At 36.6% G+C, this 19,047-nt stretch overlaps 2 protein-coding genes across 4 annotated transcripts; both read right to left on the reverse strand.

The window, feature by feature from the left end:
- Nucleotides 1-3,424: 3,424 nt before the first annotated feature.
- Nucleotides 3,425-9,327, reverse strand: LOC141817224 (uncharacterized). Its single transcript, XM_074704898.1, has 3 exons — nucleotides 9,154-9,327; nucleotides 3,910-6,348; nucleotides 3,425-3,878 (listed from the first exon to the last, which is right to left on the reverse strand). The coding sequence occupies exons 1-3, from the start codon at nucleotides 9,310-9,312 to the stop codon at nucleotides 3,678-3,680; spliced, it is 2,799 nt and encodes a 932-aa protein (XP_074560999.1). The 5' UTR covers nucleotides 9,313-9,327; the 3' UTR covers nucleotides 3,425-3,677.
- Nucleotides 9,328-16,018: 6,691 nt separating this feature from the next.
- LOC141817223 (uncharacterized) lies at nucleotides 16,019-18,188 on the reverse strand. Of its 3 annotated transcripts, none has more exons than XM_074704894.1 (2): nucleotides 17,910-18,188; nucleotides 16,019-17,685 (listed from the first exon to the last, which is right to left on the reverse strand). In XM_074704894.1, the coding sequence occupies exon 2, from the start codon at nucleotides 17,570-17,572 to the stop codon at nucleotides 16,304-16,306; it is 1,269 nt and encodes a 422-aa protein (XP_074560995.1). In that variant the 5' UTR covers nucleotides 17,573-17,685; nucleotides 17,910-18,188; the 3' UTR covers nucleotides 16,019-16,303. The 3 variants fall into 3 exon arrangements, with proteins under 3 accessions (XP_074560995.1, XP_074560998.1, XP_074560996.1); XM_074704897.1 differs by having other exon boundaries at nucleotides 16,019-17,727; XM_074704895.1 differs by having other exon boundaries at nucleotides 16,019-17,745.
- Nucleotides 18,189-19,047: the final 859 nt, after the last annotated feature.

Consider the following 19,047-nt stretch of genomic DNA (forward strand, 5'->3'; position numbering starts at 1 on the left):
AAATTGATCAAGCCAACATGAAGGACATGACTCAGATCGAGCCTGATCAAAATCCTAAAATTTTTTGGAAGCCCTAAGAAGCCCTAGAGCTCAGATCAAGTCTGGCCGTTGGATTCAAAATCAAAGGCTCAGATCAAAGGATTAATCAGGGTATATAAACTTAGGGATTAATCGGTGAACAGTGGCTGCGCACTGTTCACCTTCGTCCTGAAACGCGCCCGCGACGCGACGAAGCTCTGTTCAGCGACGTACGTCCACAGCGATTCTCGGCGTCCCAAATTTCTTCCACGGCATCTTTGATCCACGAGGAGTTCAACTCCGGCCGATTGGGCATTTTCCGGCGACTGGAAGGGCGCGACGGAGAGGGTATTTCCGGTGCTTCCAAACTCAATTTCCGGCGTTTCCTGCTGTTTGCTGCATCATCCGCGCCCAAGATTTGAGGAGGGGTTCTCCTTGCATCGCTGAGCTCGGTTGTACTTCCAGCAACACCATCGGAGCTTCGAGAAGCTGAGAATTTCAGTTTAGCCATTCCAAACGAGGTCTGCACGAGCTAGTTTCGTTCCGGAGAGGGTTTTTCCAGGCTGTTCTTGGCTCGGGCAACGACTACAACACCTGAAGACCGCGTGGAGGATTCCTATTGGATTCAAGAGCTTGTTGACACCAAGCTAAAGAGAAGCACACGGAAGAAGGGAGGCTGGATACGCTGTTTACGCATTTTTGTTTCTGATTATGGTTTCTGAATGCTTGTTTCCGAATTTACAGCTTGGGTTTCTGTTTGCAGTGATTCCACTTCAAGTTGTTAGTTGTTAAATGCTTTGTTTCATTTGAGTTGCTTAGATTTGTAACTGATTTCGGTTAGAGTAGTGATTCAAGTTGATTAGGAGAAATCTGTTGAAACTGCTCTCGTGCCATTTCTTTTGCTCTACTGTTCCGTGCCAAAATTCATTATCCCGTGCCAATCTAAGCTAAATGGTATCAAGGTTGATGTTTGTTAGTTTAAGCAATTGTTAGTGTTAGTTAATTGTAGTTAGATCAGTTGGAGCTTAGGTTAATTCGGTGCTAGGTTACTGTGCCAATTTCCACTGTTCCGTGTCAATGTCAACCTTAGTTTCCTTTGATTGCTTGTAGTTCAATTTAGTTATTTAGTTTCCTTTGATTGCATCTTGCTTTGATTTTTTCTTAAGCTAGATTAGTTTCTTTAAACTCTCAAAACCCCATTTACATTCGAAAAACCCAAAAAGAACGACACGATAAGCTCAATTCATTCGATTTTCTACTAGTCCTTGGAAAAACACGACTCGAGGCCCCTATACTTCATTTACTTGAATTCATCGTGGGTTTTCGATAAAAATCTATAAATTCTAATTTGAAGCCCTATCGTGACACCTAGTTTAGGGCTTTTCAGTCACATAATGAACCTTCCTTTGGGCCGACCCATTATGTGCATAATTTGACACTTTATATAAGTTATATATTAGTCCACAACTTATATCAACCTTAATCAATCATGCAATATATCTTCCTTTGGGCCGACATATTTTGTGCACGATCTGAATAAAATAAATTTATTCTATAGCTGTAAACTACCTTGAACATATATTTAGCATAAAAGTATTTTTTTTTGGGCCAATTATTTTTAGCATAGATATACATCTATCGATACAAAATGCACTAAACCTATTTAATGTGTCTTCTTTTGGACTGACATTATAGTTCAATTTAGTAACACGTGTATAGATAGACCCAAAAAGAATTAGACTTATTAATCGATTGATACCATATGAAAAGTGATTGATATCATTCAATCGATTACCTCAATCGATTCAAAAGTCTATTGTATGCGACTTTAAGATTATCAATCGATTAATGATGAATGTCAAATCGATTGGTGTTTTGCTAATCAATCGCAAATCTTTATATGTTCGACATCTAACTCATCAATCGTTTATTAATTCATGACCATTGATTAGTGGTCACCAATCAATTATTTAAATTGATTACTATAAGCAATCAAATTAGATAATCGATTTTGTCGCAAATTTAGGGTTGTCAATCATTTGTCAAAAGAAAGAAAACTCGAAAGGTTCTCATGTTCTCTAAAAAAATATTTTTTTATCATGTGGAAAACGTCCCTTTGTTTTTTTCACGTTCTTGAAAAAAACCATTTTTTTCATGTGGAAAATGCCTTCCACATTTTTTTAGAACAAGGGAAAGAAAAAAATTTAAAAATTTTCACATTCTTTGTTTTCACGTTCCCATGTTCATTTTTTTAACATTATGAACCATGCAACAAATTGAGCCTATGCCCAATTCAACGTGTTCACAATCAATTTGGAACGAACATGCCACCAATCGCATGATAAGCGCGATCTTGTAAACCATGAAATACGATGAAACGGAACCTGACTTTGATACCAATTGAAAGAATTTATAAATCCTAAACTGTATAAGTTCTATAAACCGAATAAGAACTTGGATAATTAGAGATAAAAAAACAAGGATCTAGTTTCAACGAAACAAGATTTAACATATAAAAAATGTAAATAACGATAAGGAACCTCATTAGAAAGTCATTGTCCTTATTCTGCAGCGTCAGCTGCTCGATCTCTGTGGAAGAAGATGAAGTAGAAGCAAAAGGGTGATCGTCCAAGGGAATTAAGGTGACAACGCCGTAAAATCTGAGAAACAAAGGCAAGATGTTAGTTAAAACTTAAACCCTCAGGGAACAAACTCTATATATAGAAATCCAATCCGTTATCAGCCTATAGATAATAACGGATTGGGCTAGCGGGGTCTACATATTTAATCCACAACTGATAATCTGGAACTCATAAACCTTAGATTACTTAAATGGGTTTGGTTCGTATCCACATATACAAATTACAATTAAGCTCACCTTAACATCCAACAGGTTTGTGGCATCTGCTAGTTGGGTCGTCAATGGGTTGTGATTCTCAACGTCACTGTCGTTGATGCTTACTCTCTTCATCGTCAGAGTGCTCGTGCTATCTTAATAACTACTCTAACGTGTCATGGTATTAGTCGACATACTTGAGGTAGTTCATCATGCAGTGAGTGAGAGGGTGCACAGCGCCGCCTGGCACAGGCATCTTGTTTTATCCGATTTGATGCTCCTCTCCAGGTTGCATACCCCAATCTGCATTTCACCGCCGGTGGAAGAGACGAAGCTGCTCGACACCATTAAAGAGTATGAATTGTTTTTCATTACAAAGAGAAACAAGTTGTCAAAGAGGAAAACTAGGAGAGGCCAAGGGCAGCCAAAACAAAGGAAGAGTAGAGATGGCAATCAGACCGTAGTAGGATTTGTGTAGCAGCTACATTGTCCTCAACCAAGAACATACAGGAGGACAAAATTGCAAGTTTATATATGAACCTTTCTAACAAAACAATAGGAGAATAGGAATGGTTTACAACGCAAGCCCAATTTTGTTGCCATGTTTATATTAATTTATAATGAAATCAAGTAGCAAATCACAGAATGCACAAATGTGACAACAAATACAGATAACTAAAATGCATAGGCTAGAGACATTACGCAACCATGCACTCAAAGCAAAGAACCGTAATTCCATCGGATCTGCCCAACACAATCTTACCAAATAATTTGCAATAATGAGAAAGAATGGAATCACACACCTATTTACTCCTGGACTGTTTTATGTATCACCTTGTGTGGAAGTGGGTTTCAGCGCCTCCATTTTAGCAGTGTCTGTAGAGGTTCTCATTTTGGAGTCCAATGCTTCCACATCAGATATGCATGAATCACACTTTGCTATCGAAGAAGGAATAGATGTCTCCAGCGGTGTAACATTTATGGTAACTTCACTCGAATTAGTTTCAGCTAACTCAATTGAAGGCTCTTCACTTCCAGGTTCTGCTTCCTTTAGCCTGTTCAGTAAGTTTGGCTTCCTTTATTTTGGCCTGATATACTTCAGTAGGTTCTTCTGTTGCTCGTGATTCTTCTTCCACTTCAACTTTAGATACCTCAGTAGGTTGATCTTCTGCTATACATAAAACTTCTTTCATTTGAGCTTTCGATTTCTCTGTAGTTTTTCCTTCTAGATCAGTAGGTTCTTCAGTTTTAGTTGATTTTGCTTCCTTTGTTTTGACATTAACAACCACTATACTTTCTCCTTTAATTTCATGGGGTTCTGCTTCCTTACTTTCTGGTTTAGATACCTCAGTAGGTTCTTCTCCTGTGTCTTGTGGTTTGGCTTTGCTCATTCCAGCATTAGATACCTCAGTAGATTGTTTTTCTGTTTCATGTGGTACTGCTTCCTTCATGTCAAATTTAGATGCTTCAGTTGGTTGTTCTTCCTTTTCATTAAATACTTCAGTAGATTGTTTTTCTGTTTCATGTGGTACTGCTTCCTTCATGTCGAATTTAGATGCTTCAGTTGGTAGTTCTTCCTTTTCATGTGGTTCCACCACCTTATTTTCTAGTTTAGATAACTCAGTAGGGTGTTCTCCTGTGTTATATGATTCAGCTTCACTCTTTCCAGCTTTAGATACCTCAGTAGATCGTTCTTCTGTTGAATGTGGTATCACTTCCTTGGTGCCAACTTTAGATACTTCATTAGGTTGCTCTGTTTCATGCAGTTCTGCCTCCTTGATTGCAGCTTTAGATAATTCAGTAGATTGTTTGTCCTTCATGTCGACTTTAGATGCTTCATTAGGTAGTTCTTCCTTTTCATGTGGTTCCACCACCTTATGTTCTGGTTTAGATAACTCAGTAGGTTGTTCTCCTGTGTTATATGGTTCAACTTCACTCTTTCCAGCTTTAGATACCTCAGTAGATCGTTCTTCTGTTGAATGTGGTATCCCTTCCTTGGTGTCAAGTTCAGATACTTCATTAGGTTGTTCTGTTTCATGCAGTTTTGCCTCATTGATTGCAGCTTTAGATAATTCAGTAGATTGTTTGTCCTTCATGTCGACTTTAGATGCTTCATTAGGTCGTTCTTCCTTTTCATATGGTTTCACCACCTTATTTTCTGGTTGAGATAACTCAATAGGTTGTTCTCCTGTGTTATATGGTTCAACTTCACTCTTTCCAACTTTAGATACCTCAGTAGATCGTTCTTCTGTTGAATGCGGTATCACTTCCTTGGTGTCTACTTTAGATACTTCATTAGAATGTTCTGTTTCATGTAGTTCTGCCTCCTTGATTGCAGCTTTAGATAATTCAGTAGATTGTTTGTCTGTTTCATGTGGTTCTGCTTCCTTTGCAAATTTAGATGTCTCGATAGGTTGCTCTTCTGTTTCATGTGGTTTTGCTTCCTTGAGTTCAGCATGACATATCTCACTAGGCTGTTCTACAGTTTCAGGAGATTCAACTTCCATGATTTTTAGCTGTTCTCCGGTTTCATGAGATTCAACTTCCTTCATTTCAAGCTGTTCTCCAGTTTCATGAGATTCAACTTCCTTCATTTCAAGCTGTTCTCCAGTTTCATGAGACTCAAGTTCCTTCAGTTCGAGCTGTTTTCCTGTTTCATGCAGCCCAACTTCCTCCATCTCAGTTTTGAATGCCTCAATATGTTCTTTGGTATCAAGTGATTGTTCTCTAGTTGTTTCAGGTATAATCTTAGCACGTTGTTCTTCCTTCATTTCAAGCTGTTCTCCAGTTTCATGAGACTCAAGTTCCTTCAGTTCGAGCTGTTTTCCTGTTTCATGCAGCCCAACTTCCTCCATCTCAGTTTTGAATGCCTCAATATGTTCTTTGGTATCATGCGATTGTCCTCTAGTTGTTTCAGGTATAATCTTAGGCTTAGCACGTTGTTCTTCCTTCATTTCAAGCTGTTCTCCAGTTTCATGAGACTCAACTTCCTTCAGTTCGTGCTGTTCTCCTGTTTCATGCAGCCCAACTTCCATCACCTCAGGTTTCGATACCTCATAATGTTCTTTGGATTCATGTGATTGTTCTCCATTTGTTTCAGGTACAATCTTAGCAAGTTGTTCTTCCTTCATTTCAAGCTGTTCTCCAGTCTCATGAGACTCAACTTCCTTCAGTTCGAGCTGTTCTCCTGTTTCACACAGCCCAACTTCCATCATCTCAGGTTTTGATACCTCAATATGTTCTTTGGATTCATGTGATTGTTCTCCATTTGTTTCAGGTACAATCTTAGCAGCTTCTTCTGTTTCTTGCTTTTTTGCGTCAGTCATTTCCAGATCAGATACCTTAATAGGTACTTCTGTCTCTTGTATTATTGTTTTCTTAATTGTCCTCAATTCGACCACTGCTTCCTTTGCTACTAAAGCTTCTGGTATACGAGGCTCTGATGCAACACTTGTATTGGCCACAGTGCCAGAGGGTTTGATCGTCTCTTCAATCTAAAGATATGATTCAATTAGTATTAGGTTTCAACTAGGTTATAAGAACATTGTTCGATAACCATATTGAACATTTCATCCTGCAGATACAAATTCTGGCGTATACTGAATCAAGAATGAGTCCATCCAATTTCTAACATAAGTGAGACTTAGATTAAAATATCTCTAATTGGAAAGCATTTAAAATTAGATGGAGTAGGTAAAGTTGCTAGCATGTGACTTTAAGATCACGAGTTCAAGTCATGAAAATAGTCTCTTGTAAAATGAAATGTAAAATTGTATATAATAGACCCAATGTAATCCAACCCTTCTCCAGGATCCCACTATAAACTATAGCAAGATAATTAAAATTTTCTGTGAACTACAGCCTGCACTTGAAATCACACTATTCTCAGAAAGGTAGTAAATGTTCTTTTTGGTATCAAAACTGTGCTTTAGTTTATGATGGTTGTAACATATCTCGTACCCCATTATGAATGTATTGGCCTTTCCATAGACTAAAAAGAGAACAGAAGACCTGGAGAAGTTTGTCAGTCAACATGCAGCCTCTAGAAAGAATAGCAATAATAAGTTAGTATAAGCATCAATACAAATTTTACAGTTGGTGCCACCCTAAAAGTAGTACAGTCTTTCATCTCTTGGCTTCTAGGTGACAACAAGTAGTGGGAGATAGAGAAACCTCAAGTAATGAGAAGGGGGCATGATAAGTTCTTTGCTAAGCATGTTTCAAGTGCCAGATTACTTGAGTAGGATAGAAGGGAGTTAGAAGTAGAACAAACTTTAGCCGTGTACATGATGGCAAAGGTCAGCACAATTAACATATTCAATAAGAAACATCTATATGACATAAACAACAATAGCTGATAGGTGGGTGGTGCAAGAAGTGTTTAGAAAGAAAAAAGTCAATGAGTAGCATTTAAAATAACAAATGAAGCACCAGAAAGCACGCACTAAAATGATGGTCAGCAGCCTTTTAGACAAAAAAAATAAAAAGGTGAAATCTTTACAACTCTAAATAACTAAGAAAAACCTCCAATCTTGCATGGTCACACTTAAAGTTTAGAGGACAACCTGGAGTAATAGACACAACTAGAGCAAATAACACCACTGTTATTCTTTGATGTATATTTATGAGTTGGTAAGAGATTGTAAGAGCTATACCAATATTTGTTTACTGCAGGAATAAGCTTATTGAGTCATATAAGAATGAACATAGAATCCTAGCTAAATGCAATTATCTGAATTCAAGATCAAATAACAATAAACGTGAACGATAGAATTTTAGGAAAGAAAATCCCTCATTTTAACTACTATCTTGGATCTATGTAATCAATCTAACTAAAATTGGTTCTTTAGGTGGTTTGGTTGTGTGACAAGAGCAATGATTTGTTTCATGAGATCTCGAGCAAAAGAGGCAGAAAAATTAACTAAAAGCCTTACCCAATATTTGTAGGCCCTTTAACCTTCCAAAAGACTGAAAATAAGAGAGTTCACACGAATAATAGATTATTAATGAGTTAAAATAGCACTAGAGAAAGTAGAGTGTGGTGTAATCATTGGCTCTACAGTAAATTTTGTGAACCTATGTATGCTACTAATGACATGTAATATGGTGAGCGTTAATATTAATACTTGTATTTAAAAGTATAAAATCATGGCAACTATGTAAACTCTTACATACAAATTCTGTTAAAATGTCCTATGCCAATTATCAAGAAACATCTTATCATTCTTTACTGAATCAGTTGATGTTGTCCTATTGCTGAGTTTATATGCTCATATGGAATATTATATTCCAGCAATGTCGGAGGAAAATAAAAGAGAAGAAAACTGACTTGTATTCTTCCAGTATGCCATGAAAGTTCCAAATATGAACAACCTGAACTTAAGAAGCTTCACCTCAAATGCGTGTTGTTGTCTCCAAGTAGTGACAAGATAGTATCCATCAAGTGGACCTTTTTACACCACAGACATAAATGCTATGTCACCCAAACATACAGATCCAGAAACATACCAAATGATTCAGTGGTTTTGCTTCCAGTTTCAAACGTGATTAAAAAAATGCCCAGCACAAAGATGCAAAATATTCTTTTCTTAGTATTATGTGAAGTTCTTATTTACTTTTCCTGATGCGTGTGGATTGAAAAGTATTAAGAACAATCTTTAGTAGAATAGTGTATGTGCCCTAAAACATTGGAACTTTGAAGTTGGTGTCCTTCGCGAGTTCAATTGTTTCATTTGTTAGAAGAGAAGCAGAAAAAACAGCTACAAAGCAATTAATACAAAATAAAACTTTGATGGATATCCATCAAAGCAAAAGAAAGTTAAGATAAATAGGCATGTTCCTCCATTTGGATCATATACCCTTCATAGTTTTACCAATTCCATGATTTTTTACTTGACGAAGAAATCTACAATGAGCAGGTCAAGCTACTTTCCGATCATACTATTGTTTCCAAAAGCAGAGTGCGAACCAATAATTCACAAGCATGTGATCTTGCCTAACAAATAAATGCAAGCGCTGACACCAAAATAATACGCATTTGTCTTTTGTTTTCACAATGCCAGCGGAGTTATTTGCCGACCGGTGGCGTTGGGAGGGAAACACAAAGGGATCGAAGTTCACACACAAATCGACCATTTTTTCGCCCACAATAAATGCGCCGAAATGACGATCTAAAGAGAAAATTAATAAAAAAAGGGGAAAAAAAAAAGGTAATGAACAGAACACGCCAAAAGGCCGCAACCTTTTTTTCGTCCTTTTCGGCCGAAAAAGGAGGCTCTGACAGAGTAGGTGTAACGCACCTTGAACAAATGGTCGAGGGTTTTCCGGCGATTCTCGTCGAGCGCCGATCTTGGCTTGACCTTCTCGTCCCGGAAGGCATCCTCCGCCTTGGAATCCGGCAAGGGCACCGGCGCCGAATCGTCCGCCTGCGCCCTGGGCTTCGTCGCGCACGCTCCCATGATTCCGGCTCCCTTTGTCGCCTTGCGATCGCTCTCCTGCTCTAGTGCTCTGCTACGCCGAGCGAGACTGTGAGAAAGAGGGATTAAAGTATAATTTAAGCGAACGTTGGAGTGGCGCGAGCGGCGAGTTAATCCCGCTGTTTCCAGCGTTCGTTCTCCAGCGCATCATATTATTATACGCATAATGTTGCGACAAGATTATTCTTACTTTTTCTTCCGTTACCCGCTAACAACATATGCTTTCTTCCTCTGGTGGCCAGGCGGGCCCAGTGGACTAGCAGAAGGATTTGTCTGGGTACAACTCGCCAGAGTGCCACGTCCCTTTGTGAGTGTGGCAAAAGTGGTAAACACAATACGAGATTTGGAAAGTAATTGATAAAAAAAGGGCAAAATAAAAAGTGTCCTTAAGATAAAATGAAAATACAGTATGAAATCCCAACAAAATACGTATAAAGTTTGGATCTCACCTTCATGTAGTATGTATGTTATGTTGGAAGCATTTTCATGTAGTCTATCATTTCTCCAAGATAAAATGAACATTCCTTAAAAATATATATATATTAAATGGATGCTCCATTAACAATTTTATTTCAAAAATATTCATTCATCCAGCGGTGGAATATTTATCAACACGTTATTCAATAGCTATTATAATTTATTTAGAGTAAATTTATGATTTATGATTTAAAATTTACAATATATAAAAGTTATCGAGTAGCTATTATAATATGTAGAAATTATTTATTAATTACTATAATATATTTAAGATGAATTTAGAATTTAAAATTATAACAGCTATATAATAGTTTCTACAATTATTTTAAAATAATTTTAATGAAGTTTTAATAATTTTGATCAAATTGATAAATAGTATTTTGATATAATAGTATTCAGAAACCTTAATTCTAAACTCTAAACTCACTCTAAACACATTATAGTAGCTACTAGGTAACTTCAATACGTTATAGCAAATATGAGTAGGTTCTATCCGGTATAAATCTTAAATTCTAAATTTACCCTAAACATATTGTAATAGCTACTAGGTAGTTTCTACAAGTTGTAGTAGCTACTTGGTAACTTCTGCATATTATAAACCCTAAATCTTAAATTTTAAACTCACCCTAAACACGTTGTAGCAGCTACTCAATAACTTCTATACCTTATAATAGTTACCGGTAGTTGTACATTATAATAGTTATCGGTAGTTGTTACAATAATGTTGAATCAAATGGTATTTTTAAGATGAAATTATTGATGGGGTATCCATTTAAATTTTTTTTTTTGAAAAAGAGACTCTTTTGATGATTTATAAAATTTGGAGCGCCCTTTTAATTTTTCCAAAATAAAATTCAAAATTAAACAACATTATTCAATTATATAAATAAATGGGATAAATGATTTATTTTTAATTAAATTATTTTTAAAAAGTTTTTTAATTTTTCTTAAAATAAATATTAAATTGATATTTTCTTTATTAAAACAAAGAAGGTAATTAATTTTCATTTTTTAAAAAATGGAATGGAGAAATAAGGAAAAGGGAAAAAACGAGGAGATAAGAAGGAGTTCATTAGTTATTAGAGAGGTTTTGGTAAGCAAATTGAGGGAATTACATATTTTTATTCTAATTTTAAATTTATTATCAACCTCTAAATTGAGAGAAAAGATAAGGAAATAAAGAATAAGTGATAGATTAGCATTCTATTGAATTGTTTTATTTAACTTTTTCAATAAGTTAAATGATATGGATGATTTTGTTTGCAAAAATATATATCAAAAAAGGAAAATAAATATAATCAATTCTTCATGAACATTTGGGTGCAAGAAAGAGGGTAATTTGATCTCATTTCATTCTTTTAATATTTTAAAAAGTTATATGAAAATTAAGAGAAGTAATAATATAGTATTTATGTGAATGTTATTTAATGACCAATTAAGTGGGAAGAGATTTTATTTAATAACTAATTTGGTTGCTCTATTAACTTCACTTTTATAGATCTAGGACTAATTTTATTGTCCTTTCTCAATCATTGATTGCCTTCTTGACATTTTCCTTTGTCTCATAAATGGTCTCTTTGTAGCTTGATCACATCGACAAGTAGTAAAGAGAGCTCTTACCTCCAAGGACTAGTTCAAACATTCTCCTTTTGCTCTGAAATAGTAGGGGCGGACGCAAGAAAGGGCAAGGTAGTTGAGCTTTATTCTAACGACTTTCACAATTCATGATGAGCAAGATCGCCATTGAGCACGCGATGAAGAAGATCAGAAGGCGGAGCAAAAGAAGAAAGATTAGGTCACCATCGAAACATAAGTTGATATTGTTGTTAGCTCTTTAAAATACTTGATGGTGGCTATAATAATTGTCCGCTATCCATTTGAGAGAAAATCTTTATAAATTTATTGTAGTTGAGTTTTGATGCAGGAGCATCCAAAAATTTTTATTATTAATTTTGATAATTTTTATTTTTGAAGTTTTTTGTATTTACAGTAGTTTTGAAAAGTTCTATTTTTTTATTTTAGAACTTTTTAAATCCGTTTAAAATTTTTAGGATTGAGTCTGTTAAGAAATTTTCCAGAAATCTTTCTTTTAAAGTTTGTTAAAAAAAATTTCTTTTTATGAGGAATCTTTCTTGGAGTTTGGGTCTATATAAACATCTTATGAGTTGGTGTTTTAGGAGAAAAAGTTTTGGTTTAATAATAATTTCAACAATGTCGTTTATTTCCCTATCTCCTGTTATTCTTCTAAATTAATAGATTTTAGAATATTATTTCCAGCGTTCGCAATCGAACCAACGGATTCAATATTGCCCCCGAGATAATTATTATCTCGCCCGACGTCAGTTGGTGTTAGTTGAAAAATGAAAGATGACGTTTAAAACACCACATGAATTATACGAGTGGATGGTCATGCCTTTTGGGTTGTCGAACGCTCCTAGTATCTTCATGAGGTTTATGCATGACATTCTCATCTACAGTTCGACGTGGGCATTGCACTTTGATCACCTCCATACTATTTTTGAAAAATTGAAAAGGGAGCTCCTATATGTCAACAGGAAGAAGTATTTTTTTACTACATCGGTATCTTTTCTTGGTTTATCTCTACTGACGGTGTTCACGCAGATCCAACAAAGATAGATGCAATCTTGGAGTGGCCTCAGCCAAGGACTTGCATAATGTTAGGAGTTTCCATGGGTTGACTTCTTTCTACCGTCGGTTCCTCTGAAACTTTAGCACTCTGATTGCTCCATCACGGAGTGTCTTAAGGGTCATGATTTCAAGTGGTCTGAAGAAGCAAGGCTAGTTTTCAACTAGTCAAGTAGAAGATAACGGAGGCACCGGTGCTTGCACTTCCTGATTTTGATCGATTTTCTAGGATGACACATTTTATAGCCTGCAAGAAAGACTATGGATGCTGTCCGGATTGTCCATCTTTACTTCAAGGAGATCGTGCGTTTACATGGTATTCCAAGATCTATGACTTCATATCGAGATACAAAGTTCATCAGTCAATTTTAGAAGAGTTTGTGGGAAAATTGGGAACACAACTGAACTTTATCAATGCCTACCACCCCCAGACAGATGGTCAGACCGAGGTGGTGAATCGAAATTTGGGTAATCTTCTGAGGTGTCTGACAGGAACTAAACTGAAGCAATGGGATTTGGCTCTACCTTAAGCAGAATTTGCTTATAATCGGTCAAGCAATAGGACCACAGGTTTCAGTCCTTTTGAGATTGTCTATGGGCGGAATCCATCTAGTTTCAATATTCCACCACTTACGCGATAACTTTTGATTCATCAGCACTTAAAGAATTTTTATTTTGAAGACACTATTCTGAACTCGATGATAAGTTCTTTTCAACCTGGGCCACCTGATGCAGGAGCATCTAGCAACATAATTAATTTATGTCTTCCGATACAATTATATTTCCCTTTAAGTTATGATGAGAAGAAATCGAGACTATCAACCTCTCTTTCGAGATTTGAAGAAGGACGATTGAGGCTACCAACAAGGAAGATGATCAACCCGTGGCCTCCTGATGTTATATTCGTCAGTGGATCAATGAGAATTTCTAAAGCCTAGCAATTACTAATGAATTTTATTGATTTGGTGCAAGATGATCTTATTCCTGAGCGACCATCTAACACTACTCTAAACTCGAGGACGAGTTTCTTTCAACTTGGGACGACTGATGTAGGAGCATCCAAAGATTTTTATTATTAATTTTGATAATTTTTATTTTTGAAGTTTTTAGTATTTAGAGTAGTTTTGAAAAGTTCTATTTTTTTATTTTAAGATTTTTTAAATCCGTTTAGGATTTTTAGAATTAAATCTGTTAAGAAATTTTTCTTTTTTATGAGGAATCTTTCTTTTAGAGTTTGTTAAGAAATTTTCCTTTTTATGAGGAATATTTTTTAGAGTTTGGGTTTATATAAACATCTTATGAGTTGATGTTTTAGGAGAAGAAGTTTTGGTTTAATAATAATTTCGACAATGCCGTTTATTTCCCTATCTCCTATTATTCTTTTGAATTAATAGGTTTTAGAAGATTGTTTCCAACGTTCGCAGTCGAACCAACGGATTCAATATTGCCCCCGGGATAATCACTATCCCGTCCGACGTCAAGTTTCGAACTCAAATGTCTAATTTGTAATTAGCGAACCAAACCATCTCGTTATTGCCCTTGGAGGTTTAGGAATTATGGTCCATGTTTAGCTACATGTAAGGAAAGCATGAGTGAAGGTATTATATCACTTCGGTCATCTGGGCATATGCAACAATATTAGGCTAAGTCTGCTCAAGAAACACAACGATGATGTGTTAGCGGCTTGTGTTAGTATAGGAGATGTAGCAATGGCGTGCTTGCCTATAGAGAGCACTCGTGTGTGCCTGCCCGCTAGATAGTTATTTAAGACGTGAAGCGTCTAAAAACACATAAGTGCTATAGGGCTTGAGGCATACGCTTTACCGAAGTAAGATGCTTTGAGCTTTATTCTAACAACTTCCACAATTCATGATGAGCAAGATCGCCATTGAGCACGTGATGAAGAAGATGAGAAGGCGGAGCAGAAGAAGAAAGATCAGGTCACCATCGAAACATAAGTTGATATTGTTGTTAGCTCTTTAAAAAAATGATAAATCCCAGTCAGTCTCATGGACTCAATCCCTAGGGGTGGCTGGTCCGGTCCCACGGAAGTTTCCCACCGACCACCAGGGTAAATCGGGAAACACATACGGCGGCTAATCCAGATGCCCAGCATCCTTTGATTACATTCCCCATTTGGAAGAAAATTCTTGCAAATACGCCGTAGCTGGAGATCGAACTGCGGGTCCCTGGATCACAACCCGGATGTCCTACCGTTGCACCATTGCCCCGGGGACTCTTTAAAATACTTGATGGTGGCTATAATAATTGTCCACTATCCATTTGAGAGAAAATCCTTATAAATTTATTGTAGTTGAGTTTGGAACTCAAATGTCTAATTTGTCATTAGTGAACCTAACCATCTCGTCATTGCCCTTGGAGGTTTAGGAATTATGGTCCATGTTTAGCTACATGTAAGGAAAGCATGAGTGAAGGTATTATATCACTTCGGTCATCTGGGCAAACGCAACAATATTAGGCTAAGTCTGTTCAAGCAACACAACGATGATGTGTTAGCGGCTTGTGTTAGTACAGGAGATGTAGCAATGACATGCTTGCCTATAGAGAGCACTAGATCGTGTGTGCCTGCCCGCTAGATAGTTATTTAAGACGTGAAACATCTAAAAACATATAAGTGCTATAGGGCTTGAGGCGTATGCTTTACAGATATAAGATACTTTAAGTATAAATTTTTACAATTCAAATATATATAAGAAATTTCTATCAAAATATTTTACTAACAATATAATTCATAAAATATTAAACAATAATATAAATATAAAATTCACTAACAAATAAATACAGACCTAATTCAAATTTAAAAAAAACTATAAATATCTAAATCATTAAAATTTTCATTCTGATTTCTTCCTTTCTTCATCAATAAATTGACTTGTAGAAAATCTTCTCTTAGATTTTTTTTTTGATGTAATTATCCTTGCTTCTTTTGAATAAGACGAAGTTTGAAATCATCTTCACCAACTTCAGAAGCTCGTGCAACTTCATTCCATATCAAATTATCATCATCAAATGCTAAATCATTTTCTTTGTCAATGTTATCATGTAGAGACATGTTAATTAAAAGCATGAAACATCTTACACCTAGATGCAGTCAGACGCGTGCCTTGCACAACTATGCCGCTAGAGTCTCCAAGGATCATCCGAGCAGCATTTGCTGCTCATGGTGGTCTTAGCGCCAACTAACCGCATCAAAAGCGGCTTTCTTCTTTTACTTTTCAATGAAGGATGCGAGTTCGATCCAAGAAGTTGCAACTCAAAAAACAAACGAGGGATGACACAGTCCAAGTGATCATTGTAGGTGGAGTCAGCAAGGGTGGAATCAACCTAGAGTATCAGTTCATCCAAGAGAACATACAACTTGACCAACAAAGAACAAGGTTATTAATTCTTCGCTCAACAAAAGAACAAGGTTATTACCTATTTTGTTACAGCAATCATAAGATTTAGATCCGATAAATGCACCAAAACTAGAAGAGAAAATGGAACTCTAATCCTAGATCAAAGAGCATGAAGAGCGCAAAACTAGCAGAAACCACACTGAAGCTTTGATAGGAAAGGAAAACAATTCATGATTTTCCCCCAATCAGATGCATAAATCCATGAGATAAGAGGGTGAGAGAAACAAGTTTTAAGATACTTCAGTTACAAGGCCATTGGGTAGAAGTTGAAGTTCAAATTTTCAGAAAAGAGTTTCATTGCTATTATAACAAGCCTATTGGTACTTTTACTAGCTAAAATACCCTCAAAGCTTGGCTACAAGTAAATGACTGAAATCGCCTATGCTTATCTTATTGGTGGTGCACAATTTCAGAGTGTCCAAGGAACTTAGCTAGGTCCTCTTTAAAATGAGATCCATTTCTATCTCCTTTTGCCTTAACTCAAGGGACATACGTTCATTCTCAAGTTTCATTCGTTCATTTTCCATCATCATCCTGTTTAGTTCTCTGTCTTTCTTCTTACTAAACCTTTGCCATTTGTAGCGTTGCTTCTCAAGTTCCAGCATCTCAGCTTGAATTTGCAACCGCTTCTCTTCAAGCTGAAGAGAATAAGAATTATCCCATTGTTGTTGTACTAGTGTGGATTTAGATCCATCTGGCAACACCTGGTTCATATCAACTGCCAAACCTTGAGTTTGGAGGCCTCTACCACAACTGTGCGAACCTGATGGGTTTCCAAACACTGCTGCCTCATGGTCCACCCCAAGCTTCATCCTCTTTGGAAAGCATGATACGTCACCACGCACTGCATTATGCTCCTCAGCATCTCCTTCCTCATCGTCACTATCAGAACTTTGATCATCTTCATCGACATCTTCGTGTGAGCCCCTCCTTGTGTCATGCTCATCTCTACTTCGTAGTGCCAGCTGGAGTGAATGTTGAAGTGCTGGGTCAGCAGGTAAATTCAACCGGTTACAATTATGATACGAGCACATCTCCTCATAGAAAAGATGTTTTGAGCTCAAAATCTTCCTTACATCTTCCTTCATCTTTTCAGAAAGGTTATTCATACGGTTCAATAATGCTGGATTCTCAACAACCTTGCAAGATGTGCCCCTGCCAAGAATATCGGTGAGCCTCTTGTACCTTTTATTTAGATCATTGAACTTATCTTCGCATTGTTGAGGCGAAACATAACAACCTCTCTCAGCCATCACTTTTGATATGGCCTTCCACTTCCCCTTTTTCTGTAAGATTGCATACTTCCTCCTCCCTCCACACTCAGAAGTAGCATCTTCTCCTATGTAAGAAACAGCAGTTATTAAAAGCTTCACCATCCTATCCGTCCACTTCATGCGGTGCCATGGGGATCCCTTCCTCCCTTTCCCAGCCTCTTGATGGCCGTCGCCTGCATCGTCATTGAAGCTCGGTTCATCATCATCACTCATGGAGGTCTTGTTATGCTGTCCTTTACTGTAATCCATGACAGAAGCCCCTGTTCGATGATCAGATCCTTGCAGGTGATTGCCTGACATCGGGAAATCATCATGCATCGACTGGTGGATCATTGAGCCTTGATGGTTGTGCATGTTTCCTTGCAAACCTAGCATACCATAGGAAACTCCTGGGATCATGCTTCCAGCAGGCAAATTCCCCTCCATTTGTGACTTCAGAAACAGAATCGCCCAACCAAAATGGTTTATTTCCTCCCTCTAACACACAAATCAATGACTTTTCCTTGCAAAAGCGCTACGATTCTTCACAATATTCAGACCTGAAAAGGAACCCCATCAAAATTCCACGTTTCTCGCAGTTTCTACACCAAATCAACCAACTACCTCAGAAAATAACACAAAAACAACATTTCAAATTCGCAACCTCGGCTTCCCAGAAACAGGGACCAAAACCCTAGGATGAGAAACTATAACCACACTAAATCGCATTAAAAAAAACAGAACTTTATGCAAAACACAGCACGAATTCAGCCTCGACTATTACCGAATCTACTCCCGAGCACAGGAACCAACTCCGATGCGAAATCCCCAGACCTGACTCCAGATCACAGCCCCGAGACGGAGACGCCAAGAAAGCAATGGGAAACGGAGTAGAGTCAAACTTATCTGGACTCAGCGAGGTGACAAATCGAAGCCTCCTCCATGCGATCGAGCCAATATCGCGATTGCGTTCAGTAGAGAACCATGAATCGAAAGAGCTTTCGCCCTCTTTTGTTTTTTATTACTGGAACAAATAAAGAAGGGAAAAAGAGGCGGCTAATAATTGAAGAGGAACAGAGGATGCAGCGTATTTGGAAGATGGAAGCGATAAAAAAACTGACGTCTAAAGGCCAAATAAAAGACAATCGATACCCAACAATTACCAACCCACTCAGTACGAATTAAATAAATATTTATTTGTGCGCGTACCACAAAAGCGTATTGTATCGTAGTGCGGATGGAATATGTTGCTTGTAAAGACACGCGTCTAATTTTTTTTTAATTATAATGGAAAAGATCTTTAATTTGTTTTCCTAAAATAGACAGCTGCCTTTTATTATTATAATTAGTGCGAATGAAATCTGTTGCTTGTAAAGATGCGCGTCTAAATTTTTTTTTTATTGTAATAGGAAAAAATATTTTATTTTTTTTCCTAAAAATAGACAACTGCCTTTTATTATTATAATTTACTCTTGAGATTTTTAAGTTACGTCTCATATATATTATATTCCAAATATCTGATTTTTACTCTTCGATCAACCTAGAGATGATCAATTTAATTTCATAAAATTTTTTCATTAATTACTAAGATAAATAAAAAAGTACAAATGAATTTGGATGAATACTTAAGTATCATAAATTTTTTAAACTCTCTAGATGTAATATGCTTTCGGTGAAATTGAACTCTCGTTGTTAAAAGAGTTCGTCCCATCTTTTACTATTATATCATAGTTGTTTCACAATAATGACTTTAGTTATACAGGTATATTAATATATAATAAATTATAGGAGGTCAAGTGAAAATTTTCAAAATTGATGAAGGAAATAAGTCTCAATTGTTCACATGTTGTTTTTTAAGTTGGACAAAAATGTAAAAAAAATAAATAAATAAATTGGACAAAAATTTTAAAAAACACCATTTT

This window comes from Curcuma longa, unplaced genomic scaffold (genome assembly GCF_044706935.1).
Source record: "Curcuma longa cultivar G26 ecotype Majalengka, Jawa Barat unplaced genomic scaffold, ITB_CL_G26_1.1 contig_19736, whole genome shotgun sequence".
NCBI lineage: Eukaryota > Viridiplantae > Streptophyta > Magnoliopsida > Zingiberales > Zingiberaceae > Curcuma > Curcuma longa.

What these genes read in the sequence shown, in the direction of transcription:
- LOC141817223 (XM_074704894.1), bottom strand. Translation starts at nt 17,572, where the DNA reads ATGGAGGGGAATTTGCCTGCTGGAAGCATGATCCCAGGAGTTTCCTAT.
- LOC141817224 (XM_074704898.1), bottom strand. Translation starts at nt 9,312, where the DNA reads ATGGGAGCGTGCGCGACGAAGCCCAGGGCGCAGGCGGACGATTCGGCG. An exon ending in CCCTCGACCATTTGTTCAAG is followed by an intron (nt 6,349 to 9,153) that starts GTGCGTTACACC and finishes TCATATCTTTAG; the next exon opens with ATTGAAGAGACGATCAAACC. An exon ending in AAGCCAAACTTACTGAACAG is followed by an intron (nt 3,879 to 3,909) that starts GCTAAAGGAAGC and finishes GGAAGTGAAGAG; the next exon opens with CCTTCAATTGAGTTAGCTGA.